This window comes from Pogonomyrmex barbatus, unplaced genomic scaffold (genome assembly GCF_055798465.1).
Source record: "Pogonomyrmex barbatus isolate J1 unplaced genomic scaffold, ASM5579846v1 scaffold8, whole genome shotgun sequence".
In the NCBI taxonomy this organism is placed as follows: domain Eukaryota; kingdom Metazoa; phylum Arthropoda; class Insecta; order Hymenoptera; family Formicidae; genus Pogonomyrmex; species Pogonomyrmex barbatus.
In genome coordinates, this window is record NW_028297182.1 from 6674408 (window position 1) to 6691611 (window position 17204).

The 17204-nt window shown below is 31.0% G+C and overlaps 1 protein-coding gene across 1 annotated transcript in view; it reads left to right on the plus strand.

The window, feature by feature from the left end:
* Positions 1–707: 707 nt before the first annotated feature.
* The window catches only part of Picot (putative inorganic phosphate cotransporter protein picot), a 34992-nt gene continuing 18495 nt past the window's right edge, over positions 708–17204 (plus strand). The window contains exon 1 of the mRNA XM_011637344.3: positions 708–1061. Within this exon, the coding sequence (XP_011635646.3) occupies positions 974–1061 (88 nt within the window). The 5' untranslated portion in view covers positions 708–973. The remainder of the gene's footprint in view (positions 1062–17204) is intronic.

Consider the following 17204-nt stretch of genomic DNA (forward strand, 5'->3'; position numbering starts at 1 on the left):
CTTTCTCAAGATATTCTTACGAACAGTATGAGAGACACAGTTATCTCATATCTATATTATTCTGCTTAAAATTAAAGATGTACACGTAATTATACATCATTAATTTTAATAATTAATTTTTGATCTTGTAATTACAAAAATACGAATAAATAAAAAAGTCTTTGTTTAATCTTTATTATAATAGATACCTTGATTTGAGAATTCATTACCAAGAATATTAGAAATTTAAAGTTTGCAACGAAAGATAAGATGATTTCTCTGATAATTTTATTAACGAAAATTAATTCAAGTTTAAAAAGTTTAAAAAAAAGTGCCGATAAGATAACGAAGAATTGATTTAAATAAAAAGCATCACGTTTTCATAAAATAAATATTTTAATATAATTTTATATATAAATCTATTTAGAAATCTATTTATAAATCTATTTACATTTTACGCGAGAAAAGTCTACTTAAAGTATCACGAACGAAGGAAATAACGACAGCCTCGAGACGCACTGTACATATTTGCTATACACACCATGTGCATGTTTATACGTCGCACATTGGTTTGGAATCTGCCTCTTTTGAGACACTTCATTGTATCATCATTCATTCGAAACAATTGTATTTTCCGCGCGTGTGGACTATTGTTCCTCGGAGGAATTTTACCGGGTTTTTTTTTTTTTTTTTTCCTTTTCGCTTACGACTCGCTGATGAGCAAACAGGTGCGATTCAGGAAAAGCGCGTCGCGTGGGAGAAGACCTGAGAGCCGCGCCGGTGGGGCTCCCATGGCGTTGTCTAATTGGCCGACATGCGCGAGGTGTTCGCCTCTAAGTGTCGCGAGTTCGGCCGTGTTTGTAACAGTGTCAGAGTGACCGTCGCACTGCGTGTCGCACTAAAGAACAGTCCCGACTTTCTGGACGAGTCTTCTCAGAGATCCTTGTCGCCGAAGAGATTCGTCGATTGATCCCTTCAGCGCATAGCTGGTAACATGGTCGAAAACGGGATGACCCAGGATCGGAAGAAGTCGGAGATCAAGAAACCCGAGGTCTTCGACGTAGAAGTTCCCGCTCCTCCAGGTGAGCAAACAGACAAATTTATGATCACGAATTTACCTCGTAGCGACTCCTAAGTGGTTCTTTTAAATATGTAATGTCAGGCAGAAATACAAGATAAGTTATCTCGTGTGCGATCTTTGACTTTATTTGAATTCAAAATGTATTTTACTTGTTGCGCTTTTATTATCGTGAAAACACGTGAAGATATTTTTGCATGTCTGTAGTATCGAAATCTAAATTTATTGAAATACAAATGAGATTATCGATTAATACTGTAGGAAATTGTTTTTACGTATTATTTGTTTGATATAAAGAGTCTCTACGTTTTGGAGAGTCTCTTTAAAGAGTGAATACTGCGTAGTATTCACTCTTATATACGGAGATGTGAGTTGACGATTTAAAATTTAAGATTTATGTGATAGAAATAAAATGATGTTAGACTGACAAAATTTTGTTTAACATTTTTAAAAATATTTTTAATTATGAATTTGCAGATATTTATAATTATTACTTCATTAGTTAAAAATTTTATATTATAATTTATATATAATTTTGTGTAATGCAGTGTAATTATTTTTCATTCTCAAACTCGACATGCTTGATTTTATATATTTTTTGAATTAACATTATTGGAAAGAGAGTTAGGGAAAATAAGAGAATTTTGATAACTCGTGAAGATATTATTCCAAAAGATAAAACTCGTGGAAGCTATATCGAGTAATTATAATTAATAATTATATTAATAATTATAATTTAATAATTTTATATAAAACTTAAATAACTACTTTTGATGATCTATATAATATTTTCAGTATGAGTTAAAGGGAGAACATTTATGAAAAGCGAAAGATTTATGACTACTACTTCAGGCGATCGTATTTCTTGTCTTTATTTTGTACTTCTATAGATGGGATCGAATCTTTTCATTTTACAATTCGTTACATATACTGGAAATACTACTCTTATTTTTCAATGCAAGGTCAACGATAGCGATAATGCTGGAATAAATAATTAACAGGTTCATTAACTCGTTTGAAAGTTAATTTTGTCTTGTAGTCACGAATTCTGTAAATATAGTTTTATGTACTATTGCGATATTCAATTCAATTCAATATTAATTATTCATCCAATGCAGCTGATATATTATAATGTGTATCAAGTATTAAATTATTTATAATTTCTATTTAGCTTGTAATATCGAGACACGATATCACATAACGAAATTAAAGATAGTTTTAGAACTAAAAATCTTATTTATCTTAATATTTATCTCAATTCAAATATATTGTACTATTCTTTTCTAATTCTTTTCGATTTGTATATACATTTACATACTTTTTCATTCCATCAGAAATTTTATTTTAGAGAGAGTTTTTTCTAGAAATATACATTACGTGCTGAAATAACACGGATATATTACAATTGTAATTTTATTAAATTAAATTCATTAAAACCTCATATGTTTATATGGTAAACATTTGTTTTAATATCAGAATAATTTATCAGAATAGCGCAATTTTTCATATCTCATTATTTTTTTATACAAAATTAAGACATTTACATTATACACATTTTTTTAACTTATAAATTTTAATATTGGTTGGTTTTATTTTCTGATGCTCTTTCAAAATAATATGAGACGCGCGTACGTGATATTATTTTATTTTTTTACGAAAGTTTATATTAATATAAACAAATCGACGAATTTAGAAAAAAAAATTTTGCACTTAATATAAATCAAGAAACGTATGCTTTTTAATGCGATACCTTTTTTACGGAATGGTGAGCATTATTCGCAATTGTTACTAGTATCGTGCAAGACCTTGCATTTCACGTTTACGAAACGAACAACGGTGCTTGATAAAATCGTTCGCGCTTATTATACCAGCACGTTTACGTAAGTCGATCGATGCGAATCACCCGGCGGCATTTTGTTTGATGTATTCGCGCGTATCTAGTTCGACCCGGAAGTAATGTGATCACGTGATTTTGTTGGCGTTCCCTACTAATGGAATTGAAATGGCGATTTGAAGCATCCAGTAATTCTACGTAATATTAAACAAAACGTGCTGTCAGATAATTATACAGAATTTTAATTAACTCGCCTTCGCCTCTCGAAATTGAAACGTTTATGACTTCCAGTATAAAATATAAATGCCTCCTTATGCAACTTTAATTTTGTTTCGCGGTTTTTTTCGAGATGATTATTGTGGATTTAATAATTCGCAAATGAGGCAACGCACCATAAATTTAAATAACACCGAGTACTAGATAAAATATTGCTGCGTAAAATTATATATAAATTATGTTTCTTAAGGTTTCGTCATGTTAGTGACATTTACTTTAGTTCGGGTTATTTATTGCATTTTTCGCTTTGCGAAAAAATATCTTTAAATTTATATGAAACTTTACCTAAGTATATAAATAATTAACTTCTTAGAATTCTTAGTAATTTTTTTTACAATTCAAATTCAGAATTTTATTAATAATTATTTTGAAGAAATTTTTCTTATCGATCAAGACTTCTAGCAATATATTTTATTCGGCAAAACTACTGCAATGAAGAAGGGCATATGTTTTTAAATAAAATATATCCTTGATTAATGCATATTCTGGTGAGAAGAATAGAGAAACGACAACCATGACGACGATAGCGTGACAGTTAGAAAAACTATAATTGAAATATGAATAATGTTAATAATGTCAAATATGTGTTTGAGTTGAGATTCACGTGCTCGCAACAATAACGAAGTCCATAGAAACTTTTGTTTTCTATTGTCTACGTTTTTCGCGGTCCGCTGGTCTGCTACGTCGACATTCTCATAATCTCCTAAAACATGATTATTTCTTCTTTTTTCTTTATCTTCGTGTTAAAACAATTCCGGATTTCTTTTCTCTTTATGTTGCAACGATCGGCAAGGCCCTGAGAATTCTCGGGCATGCGCCTTCGATCATTATCATTTGCAATTGATATTATCATCTACAATAATTTATTGAAAGATATTTTGTTAAAAATTTAAGGTAATATACATTACATTGAGAAAAGATAATTTTCGATTGATTTTAATCTCATAGAGTAATCTTTTTATCTTTGCTATTCCTTTATATTTTCGTTAATATTTTTAGTCCAAGGTCTGATCGGCTTATCATTCCCCTACTTTCATTACTTCGCGAATCTACTTTTGTAAAAAAACAAAAAATAAAATAAAGGCGTTATATATATCAGGATTAGTTACGTTCGTGAAGATTCTTTCCGAATGAAAATAAGTGGAACAGCCGTCTGAATTGGAAAGTGGTTGAAAAAAGTGACAACCGTTAATTCGTTATAAATCGAGTTGCCTTCCAAGCGAGTCTTTTGAATTTTAATATTGAGCAAATGTTAAATACGTATGCGTATGCGAGGTAAAGTGCTCTTCAAGTTTAATTAATCGAGTGATTTAATATGTTCAATATATGCCTAATATACCCAACGGTTATGTAATCGACATAACAAATATGAAAGGGTTTTCGGTGAATAATGACAAGGATGAAGAAATTATTATTTTTCCCGTAATCTCGATTTTTATTAAAGCTGGATAAAAACAAAATGAAAGAGAATGGAAAGCCAAATATCAATTATAAAATATAAATCCTTATTGCAACGAAAAAATATCTTATAAAAATATATAAGGCATAATTTAATGAGCAACATTTTGATATATTAAAATATTTTTTATTTTAATCTCGTAAATGAAATGTTATACTTAACACGTAACTGTTGAGTTCCGCAAGTTTCACTCGTAGTATCGAACGAGTCTCAGTAATATTAATGCGTAAAAATTGCAATTACTAGCATCGTAATTAATAGTATCATATAACACACACATTGGATATATTAAACTTCGAAAGGCTTTGTGTGACATATCGTCGAATGAACGATGACTTCTTCGATAACGAAACAATTCTTGTCGAATACGTCACGAATACGTCACGTGAATGACTTGAATTTCAAAAGTGTCACGATATAGTCTCGTGCTCGATAATCAAGTGGTTTTTCGATTATGTATCTATAGCTTAACTCTTTAGCTAGTGTTATGTCTCTTGTGTCACACACAAGTCGAGTTATTATAGGATATACGTACCAATTATTTGTCACTCTTTTACCTATTTATTATTAGATAAGTCCTCATAAGATTACGCAATGTTTATGCTGACAACTTCCTTGTGTTTGCTAATTATCCAGGTAATCAAGATAATTTTCAAAAGATATTTAAAGAAAAAAGATTTTATCAAAAACTTCCGGTAAACATACAGGCGTCAATCACTTTATAAGTCATGTGTAACAAAAAATATAAATATTGTAGGTTAAATAAAAGATTCTAGGTTAAATAAAAGAATTCTAAAAATTACATCCGTTGTCATGCGACTTTTTTTTATGTGTTTTTGTATAATTTTTGCGAAGTTTGTCATTATTTAACGACAAGATTGCGTTAACGTCGTCAAATTTTATGATATCATATGTCATTTATTTTTTTATTTGTCTATATTTTGTTCGTAAATTCTAAATATCTCGTAAACATCATATAGCAATTCCTTTGCCATTCAACGTAACCATTCGACGTCTCTTTTTACCTTTGTAACCTTGAGAACAAGTATGAATATTAATATATGCCACAGTCACATATCTTTATACATAAAGATTTTATTTAATTGCAACTAGTTCAGCAAAAACTCGATTTCAGTTCTCATTAGCGTGTATTTTCGTTAAAATAATTTTTGGATTTATTTCGAACTTATTTTAATACATTTCTATACGCTGCACTCTTTGAAGTTTGAAAATATTCTTTAGTTTAGAGTTCTTTTTTAGTGAATACCTCTCTCTCTTTCTCTCTCTCTCTCTCTCTCTCTCTCTTTCTGTCTCTCAGAATTTCATTCTATTGATGACAATCTTATCGTAGATAAAAGTTATAGATAAAGATCACAATATCTTAAAAATTTTATTATAGTTTTAAGCTACAATATATTAAATGATTAATTTTTAAAAAATGTTTATGTCTGTTAGATTGTAAGTAATTAATAAAAATAACGCAAATTGTATTTGACGATAAAATTCTATTTCGGATCGATTTAATACACGCTTTTAAATTATATACTTATCAAAAAATGTTTGTATATCAATTTAAGTTTAGACAGAAGTTTAACATCAATGAAATGTTTTTCTAATAAATCCGTCTCTAATAAGTCCGTCACATAGTAATGAAACAATGAAAACAGTTCGTATTTTTATTAAGAATGTCTACTTCATGTACTTTCAATAGAATCGCGCTATAAAATTATTATCTTATCTTTCGTTTATTCATTGTAATCAGTTTTTCTTACACAAGTAATTCAAAATCAAGTAGCCAGTCTTGCTTTTCTAATTAAATTGACATATGCGTAAATCTAGTTCTTTTGATACATTCAATTAACTGATAATTACAATTAATAAATTTACACCTCATTACATCAAATTACATAGATTTACAAAGATACTTATTATATCGCATAATAGTTTTAAGTTATTTTTAATTAAAAAATTGTCACTCGAATAAAAAAAAAAGATTATATATGTTATATGTTAATGTCACTTTTATATTTTTTTTTACAGCCTACATTTATAGTTATTAAAATGCAAATGTAAATCATTTTTTTGCTGAATGAATCTTCAATTATAGGAGTAATGAAAATATATGAATGTTTGCATCATATCAATTATATTCTATATTATATTGTACCATGAATAATGCATTGAGATGTATCGAGATTTGCTGATGTTATATAAATGTTCGAGGTAAATTGAACGAGAGGAATTAATTAAATGGAATCGAGAGTCTACTGATCATTAAAATTTCCAAAACTATAAATATATGCATATGTAAAACGTAATAAAACCCATGATTGCTATGACATTTTACGATAGATTATCCAAAGATTCTTTTCTATTAGATTTTTATTTAGATTAATATATCCTTATCATTGCTATATTTATTATTCTTGTAAATTATGATAATGCATCATTTTATCCTTTAATCGCTAAGTGTATTTCATTTGCATTTTCGTTGAATCAGTCGATTACGTCATAGCAGAGATTAATCTAGACTGTCTGCTGTATATTGTCTGAAATAACAAATACCTGATCTATCTTCTATCTTTCTACGTAGCATTCTTTCTCGTTATCATAAGTGGTAACCTATCTTGTTGCATGCCAATTAATGCAGACTGAATCATTATATCGATTGTCAAGTACAGTTCACTATCAATCGACTCATGCTGAAACTAATAATACTATTCGTGCTAAGTAATTTTTCGAGAAATAAGAATTTAATAAAGATTAATAAAGATTTAGAAAATAACATACAAGATGTAAATATTACATCATTTATTAAATCAATCGCAAATTAAAATATAAACAACAATTACACGCGTGGACACATTAAAAATCATCCGCGTAATGTTTTAATTATAGTGGCAACCGTTTCTAATTCTGGAGCTTGTTGTAATAATTAAAGTAATATACTTACATACGAGTCCTCTAATATTAAACCGTGATTGATGATAGAGAAGGTGTCGATGGGATTCGTGTTTACCTCCCGCGTGTTAATTGCACTTGTAACGAGTTTGTAGTAGGTATAATCATCGCGCAATATTTCGATACGAGTGTCGTAGCTTACATAATTAATTGCAATTAACGGCGCGAACGTGAACAACCGAGGCGAGACCGGTCTCGATAGCTTTTGCGTTGAACTACTTACTACGCTGATTTTTTTTTTTTTTTTGCGTTCCGTGAATATTATAGCGCGACGTCGAGTAAATTTGCAACGTATCGCCAATGATTCGTTCGATAGAAATTTGCGAACTGATATCACGTAATTACCGCTATATTTCATTAATAAGAACCATGATACTATTTTTAACTTTTATTTTCTTTGTCATTTAATAACTTCAAATGTTTGAACGTTTTTATGAAAAACACTTGTTATTTCTGCTAAGATGTGACGAAAAGATTATAATATACGTTGCGTGCTTAGAACCGCGCTATTTTTAATAACAACTTTTTCTGATAATTTAACATCTATACCTGAACGTGCACGTCGGGCGATTAAAATTATTTTCTTAAACTTCTCATTTATGCCAATTATAAGTCAATCGCAATGTTGTTCAACATTAAGTTGAAGAAGAGTCTCTAGTTTTTTTTTATCTAAGAACTTGAACTTTGGACGAATTGCAAAAGACTGGCAATACAACTTGCGTTGAATAATGTATGTTATGTCGTGGCCCTGTCAGTACCTTGCATTTAACCAAGAAGGAAACGTTTTATCAGCAAGTCGCTTTTCAACATTTCCTCCTGAAACGAGTCACCGCAAAACACTCCGGGAAAGAACTCGTCTGACGTTTATGTAAATTATTGTAAAACTGCAATTTAGAAGATTTTATCAGAGTCAAATAATGACGTTAAGTATTTAACTAGGCGGAGATTGTTGACATAATTTTTATAGCTAGAATGTTTTACAAACATTCCTTCATCAGCACGTTATTATCAGCAAGATTAATTGATGTGAAATATCTTTATTTCGTAGGAAGGGAATTTTGCAATTTTTTTTTTTTTATATTCCACCATCAAGATAAATAATCGATGCTTTGTCTCCTTTTCTCTCTGGTATCAATTATCTCGAATCGACTTCTGATTCAAGGTATTAATTGAAATACTGTATTTTAATCCACACCAAAGAGTGTATAATCTTGAATTATTTCAAATCAGATGTCATTATGCGCGACTAGTAATTTTTTTCGCACTAATATGCAATATTGATGCAATACATGTGCAAAAGATGACGTGTTTTTTTTTTTTTAAATACGATGCAGTATTGATTGAGTCTACCTGTATATAATTCTGTGTGTTTTTCCATCGCATCCGGAATATGTTACATGCGGTAAACCGCAATTTGAACAATTGGTCATTATGTTTGATAATATCTACAGTTTGTCTATTAATAGATTATAGAATTTCATGTTATGTCTTGTAGTGAGTTCAGGAATATTGTATGTACAAATTTTTTTCTGGATAGTCTTTAATAAAATTTTATGTTTTATTAATAATAGTTTTATTTCATGATACTTATTATCATCATTATTATCATATGTTAAAAATATATATAAATATTCACTTGCATTCTTTAACGTGGTTTAACGTGATAGCAAAAACAAGCTGATGTCATTCTGTTTACAAAACAAGAAACGAACACAAATTTTGAATATGAAAACGATACATTTTCCTTAATCGAGCATGAATTTAACATTCTGAGTAAAGGTTGCTTGATTGAATTAATTAATCTTCTAAAAATCACCAGTTTTAAATTATCGATCACCTAAAGTATTGGAGACATTATTGATGACAGAGTCATTATTGATGGCACAATATTCTTGAAATTATTTGTAAAATTTTATTTACTTCATATAATCATATAATGAATCACACGATAATTAAAAAGCTCTTTAAAAAAAAGAAGATTAGTCAAATAGTTATCAAGATGCAATATTGAAATGATATTTTATCGAGATGAAGTGGATTTATGATTTCTTTGATAAAATAACACTATTGCGAAACGAAAAGAGCTTTTCAAAGATAATTTAAAAGAGCTTTATACCTTTATAACTTTATAACTTTATATCATTGTAACATTTTTTGAATGCAACTTATCGACCAATATCAAACTAAAAATTACAATAAAGAGAGAGAGAGAGAGAGAGAGAGAGAGAGAGAGAGAGAGAGAGAACGATGCAATTAAATAAATGATTAATTCTACAAGTATTAGTTCCTCGAGAGACATGACAAGTTTTACTATGACGCCTTTAAGTAATCAAATAAGCAAGTCATGAGCGTCACGTGGAAAAGAAGCGATCTTAACGTGTTCTAAATTCACATTGGATTTGTCATCGTTCGTCCTTTGCCTTGAAATCCAATATTCAACTCATAATAGAAATTATTATGTGTGAAAATTTAAATTTAGATATTTCGAAAAAAATAATTGCCATGTTAACAAATTTGACAGGAGGAAACGTTCGACCATCTTTCAGTTTTTCGTATAAATCTCAATAAGTTCGAATCACATTGTGCTGTGCTAAATATCTCAAATTCTATCATTCCGATCAGTGAAAGTTAATATCCGATCAATCACTATTATCAATCGATTGTGACATTAATATTTAGCCAATGTCGCCTCGATAAATCGTGCTTACGTAAAAAAAAAATTATATTAACGTTAATCAGTGGAATGCGTGAAATACATCGTGATTTTTTTCAATGTCGCGGTTTAGTCGCTAATAATACTCGTAGATATTTACAACAATGCAGGTCGCATTTTAATATCGCCGAAGCCGCGGAAAATGAAAGTAGAAAGCGCCTATCGAAACTTTATGCTAGTTCGCAATTCTCGGTGCATCTAATTATATTTCCGAACGTTGCAGTTCGTCATTTTCTGCGGTCGAATCAGTTTGGAACGTTTATGGTTGTTACGGTCTACTATGAAAGAAAGTTCAAGATCTCCGTGCGAAGTGAAATGAAATTTGTATGAATGAAAGTTTGCTATTTCGCAAAAGAATAGAGGTTAATTTAATGGAAATTTAATGGAAATTTATTTTGTCGTAATTTTAAATTCCTGCGAATGGAAGCGAGAGTAGAATAGATTAATTTCATAATTGCTGCTGATTGCTTCTTTTATATTTTTAAAATTCTACTTTAATTAAATAATGTTCTCCATCTCTAGAAGAATAATAGGGAATATATTGAAAAATAACGCTGGAAATAACAATAATTTTTATTAATAATAGGTAATAAATAATAAAACGATAACACAAATCGTTTATAAGGGAAACATATATTGCATGTTGTACACACACACACACACACACACACACACACACACACACACACACACACACACACACACACACACACATATATTCGACTATTTTATTAGCAATTAAATTTTGCATTCGAAAGGCACAACGCGAGGACGAATTCTGGAAACTCAAGCTGCGCCCTCGGATATGACCTCGTACAAGGATCGCGGATACAGTATGACGAATTATTGATGTCGCGCCTTGACACGGATCGTTTGTGTAGTTAATGTACTAAAATCCCTATCCACGTGATATTAATGAGATGCAACGAATTACAATTTCCAGGTCGCTAATTTCCATTGGCGAAATTATTCTGCCGATTGGCGATTTTATTCTGCAAAAGTACTCGCTGAAACAAAATATTTTTTTTTACTTGATTTCTTCACGATTTTTTATTAAAAAAAAAAAAAAAAAGAAATATATATATACAATTGTCAGGAAATATCGAAAGATCTCTCAGACCTTTTTATATAATCACGATAAAAAAATTATTACGAAGAAATTTAAATTTCTTCGTAAAATTTCGAAAAAATTTTACAAAGAATTTTTGAAAAAATTTTGTTCTAAAGTAAATTATATTTAAAAAAACGCAAAAAAAGACTTTAAATGTAGGAAGAGATTTTGAGAGCCTGCACATTAGATCTCTGTTATGTTTTGGGGACGCCTTCCTCGTGGCGTGATCGGTGCTATTTTCTACTTAACCAGATAATAGATAATGAATTTGAATGTTTTTGCCTTTCCTGTTGACGTGTCGAAACTTGAAGCATTTAAGATCAAGTGTAGTGCAATTGTCATCCGGTATTAAATAATGTAAAGGCCGCGTTTAACTGTCCACGCGTCGCATTCGCGTAAGAGCTCGAGTAATCAGAAAATCGCCGACATCCTACTTCTACATTTTCAGTCTAGTCTTCCATGGGAAACGTCGCTCTTCTAACAGAAATTTCTATCTTAAATGAAAAATTATTTTCTTTCATTTAACGTAGATTCTGAGATGTGGATTTAAAAGATTCACAGTGCAATGCCTACTAGTTTCAATTAAAAATATCAAAATATTATTGTTTTGAAGCATATATTAAACATATTAAAAAAACATATTAAAAAAATTAAAAATATGAAGTTACACAGGAGGATAAAACAATGTTTATTGTACAATTTTATTATATTAAAATAAAGTAATGATTTAAGACAAAATATGATAATTATATAGAACAATGATACAATTATTTCTATAAACAACAATTTTCTATAAGAAATTATAAAAATTGTATATAGAAATATTGTGTTTTTAAAGATATGCAGTTTATTTTATATTCTTTTTTATATTTGTTTAAATAATTTCGACCTCACTTTGGAATAGAATCTCTCTCAATTCTATTTTATCTTTAAAGACATTTTATTATAGGTATCTACTATACTGTGGAAAAAACTGAATCCATAAATAGTTAACTACAGTTGGAAACATAGATAACTATAGCAGATATCTTTTTTATCGACATTTTATTACCGATATACATAGTGTTTTTATTATCTACATGCGGCTGATTAGCGCTCATTAATTAGCATAATTAAACTAATCACAATTACTTATGTCAAACAATATCTTATAGTTCATGAAGATATTCATTTTTTATGGATAATATATATTCGAAATTAAATTAAAATCTGTCTTGAGACATTTCAGTATACATATACGATCTTAGTTATTTTCACATTCAATCCTTTTTTCGAATATTACAAAATATTAACAAAAGTGTTAAATTAAATTGAGATCGTTTGCAATTTGTATGTTGTTACACAATATTCACAATATTTCAATAATTAATTTATGGCGTTTTTTCAGATGTGCAAATACTCTAAAAATAAAAATTGGATTATATCCTAAAAAGATTCTACACATTTTGTAGATCTTTAATTATAAACTCGTACGTAGCATATATATTTTTAATCTTTATTAAACCTCGTTAATCGCATTTGACACGCAATTTGCACGGTTCATTGTGCATGTGAAATCGCGATTCCCAAATCCATGCAATGAAATCGTATAATGTGATTCGCAAACACAAGAGAATGTGCTGCGATCGTCGAACAAGTCATCAATTGCACAATCGACAATTCAACGATCCTCCGATCGATTCACGCTTCGCGGAAAATTTACGCAAAAGTGCTGCTGCGAGAGAAATTAAATTAGAAAAACTGGGAAAAAGGGTGATTTTTAGGTCTTTTAGGCGTCTCTTCCCGCAGATAATTATCGCATCTTTCGAGTGGCCGGAAACGATTAGCTTGATGGTTCGATTTAGTTGAGAACGCAAACGTTTCTCGTAAAAACGATTACGTCACGCGTGCGCGCAGCTCGCTGATAAGAGACGGAAAAAGCCCGATAAGTTCGGTGTTCGCGATAAAAGAGATTTACTTATTAAGAGAATTATTTATTAGCATTGGGGTGATTTTTTTTTTTCTATTTACGTCGACTCCCTTTGTTCTGCTCCGACGGAAACACTTGTGACATCGATATACTTAATTTGAAATTTGACATATACGGCATGTGTACGACACGCAAATAAGTGGATACAAAAGGTGCCATGAATCATCGATGACATTTTATTTAACTGCGTATTCGTCCGTACCCAGCTTACTTTCGAAGTTCTTTTATTTTAAATATCTTAGTTATCCGATTGTAAGTTTTCTCGTTGAAATTCAAATTCGAATTAAGCTTCATTTTGAATTAAGAAGTTAATTAAACGGTATGACATAGAGAGATAAATAGAAAAATTATTAAACAGAAAAAAGAATTGAATGAGTGGTCTCTACATGAATTTAGAAAATGAATCTTGAATTAAGAAATTAAATAAATAGAATTAAAAAAAAAAAAAAAACAAAATTATACAGCTTGATTTTGCGATGTCGCACTATTTTTCACCGATCTTCAAGGAAATAATGATCTTTTTGATTTTTTTCTTTTGTAATACAACCGCAATTGGTTCACGAGACTATTCTCGTTGGAGTCCTGACGCGAGGAGAGGGATCTCTGCGAGAGATAGGCGAGATAATTGGTAATTAACGCCCAACTCGTCTTAACTCCAATTACTTAACACCTGATTAGAGGAGATGTGTTACGCGCCCGGCGACAGTCCGCGATTTTCTTCCCCTCTGATTTGCGCGAATCGCACATTCCAGCACCGACGTTCCTTCTTTGAGCGCTGCATATGTGGCAATCAAATCAATTATAGACAGCGACAACGACGACGACGACGACGACGACGACGACGACGACGACGACGACGACGACGACGACGACGACGACGACGACGACGACGACGACGACGACGACGACGACGACGACGACGACGACGACGACGACGACGACGACGACGACGACGACGACGACGACGACGACGACGACGACGACGACGACGACGACGACGACGACGACGACGACGACGACGACGACGACGACGACGACGACGACGACGACGACGACGACGACGACGACGACGACGACGACGACGACGACGACGACGACGACGACGACGACGACGACGATGACGACGATGAGGAGGACGACGACAACGACGACTCATACACACAAGCTACAAATCAACTCCGTCTCGTGTTCGCGGGGGAATATTTCTTATGAGAACACGGTGTCGGCGCGAAAGTCAATAAATATTTGCTCGTGTTACGTCTTCATAATTTCCACTATGGAAAATCCCACGTGCTCCTATCTTTATCTGGACGCTTTGTTACCTCGTTGACAATCTCAAATCGGAATTCCCGAAGACCATCAAGAGTTTTGACCCATTGATCTGGCAACACTTTCGAAATATCGTCGAGAGCAAAATCGAGAGCAGTTGTTGTTGTTGTTGTTGTTGTTGTTGTTGTTATTGTTGTTGTTGTTATGCCTTCCATCTTATTTGATATTATTTTCCTGTAATGAATTTTATATATCGAAACATGAGCCGTTTCTTTGAAAAATATCTTTGAGATCTAGCCTTGAAAATTCTTCTGATGTTTAACTTTTAAAAGATTGGAAAGCATTGTGCAATCCATATTATCAATGTAGAATTGATCCTAATATTAATATTGACGTTTCTTTTTTGTATGTAGATAAGCGTAAATATGCCGGATAAATGTAAATATTATCTCGTTATTACATTCGATATCGAGAAATGGCATTTGTAAGCGGAAAACTTCGATTGTGTCGCGTTCGTCAGTCGTTGGAAATTGCACGTCGGAACGTGAAGGATCTCGTAATCGATATCAGACAAAAGAGATTTCGAAATGAAGCTCTTCACGGAACGTAAATAGGAATCCAGAAATGTATCATCGAATTATCATCGGATTGATTCTTAGAGTTCAATGCGATTGGGGATCGCAGGTTTCGATATTCGAGCCTGCATTTTGTTTGTCTGCATCGGCCGAAAATAAAATTGCACCGTGCAATTTTTTTGCACAGTGACTTATAAATATATATATATAATATATATATATATATAACTGATATTTGTTTAAAACGTACCTCGCGACGTGTCGAGATATTTCATCTCCATCATCGAGTCGATTGCCGATTTGATAGAATGACTTGATGCAATCGGATATAAAACTGTATGAGTCAGAATTTTCAACGGTTGTTACTATTAACTGTGATTATTACTATTAACTGTGAGTTGTATTTTCCTGTTAGATACGCGGAAAAAACAATTTTGCTGTAGGATTTAAAAATTTGGCCAGATATAAATCCAAATAATAATTTTATTGGACCATCAAAATTATTAAGTAAGATGTTTGAATAATGAAGCTAATGTTACAAAATTTTTTTATATTCTAACAACTAATTTGAATATCCTACATAATTGTTTTGATAGCTGAACAAAATTATTTTTCAGATTTATATCTGGCAAAACTGTTTCTTTCCGTGTATGTATTGGAATGACATAAACCATATTTTCCATTATATTAAGAAACGACGTTATCTTGCAAAACTAACATGAAATGCTATTACTTCATTATGCAAACTTTTGTCATGCTCGTAAGATTGTAAAAGATAAAAATCTTATTAAAATAAAACTTTAATAATTAACGACGTTATTACGCGCATAGAATGACATAATACGATATTTATTCTGATTACTCGATTGCTGATTGCTCGATTTTATAATTTTAATCATATTAGGAGTAGCGATAACGATTTACGTCATTTGGTAAATCTGTTGCTTTTCACGTAAGTTTGTTTTGATTCTAGAAGATGAATAGCGTCTGTCGAGATGAAGCGGTAGTCGAGATTTCAATTAAACATGCGAGACGAGAGCGATATTATCTTCGCAGTGATTCAGTTTTTTCCTTCTTACGATATCTGATGTAATCAGAATTGTTATGAGAATAGGACTAAAGGATTCTACAATGTGACAACGTATAATTAGCATATTTTTAACGAAATATTAAACAGTTTCAATGGAGAAAAATTCAGCACAGACAATTTTGCACACAATCCAATGCATTCTTTTATTTCTATTTTATATTTTGCGAATCTTGAATCAACATTTCATGACGCAAATTCTTTCACGGAAAATGTCAATAATAAAGGAAAAAAATTAATATTTTGTAGTAAAGACTGTAAATTTCCTGTGTAAAATTAATTTATTACTTCGTTTTTTTATAAGCGGAATTACATTTTTCTTGAATGAGAGAAAAGGAAAAATATATAATTGTATTTAAATAAATTATTGAAAATATAAAAATATTTTCAATAAACAATGAGCGGATGTTCAGACAATATTTCTTCTTAGTAACACTTTTCGTTAAAAATAACATTTTGAAGATGTGCCAGTTCCAGGTGTCCATCCCTTTGGAATGTGGAATCGTCTTGATTTATGAGTGGGCTATAAAAACGGTAATGATGACACGGCGCATTTGACACGGCAATAATCCATTTAACTTTTGAGCCCAAAGGTCGAAAGTGAATCATATGGTTTCGTAGTACAGATGTTTTGTTGGAATGAAGCCCGATAGGTGGTAATCGCTTGGATTTATAATTGTTTCTCTTACACTTTCTTTTATTTTACTGAATCATTGCTATTTTTAATGATTCGTTAAAAGTTATTAACATGTTGTGTCGCTATAATTGTATAATTAATATCAATTTTTAATATTCCAAAATAAGAAACGCATATATGAACATATAAACATTTTTGTTTTTAATACATTCTATTTTTAATTATATAAATTTAAATAGAGATATAGACAGAGAAA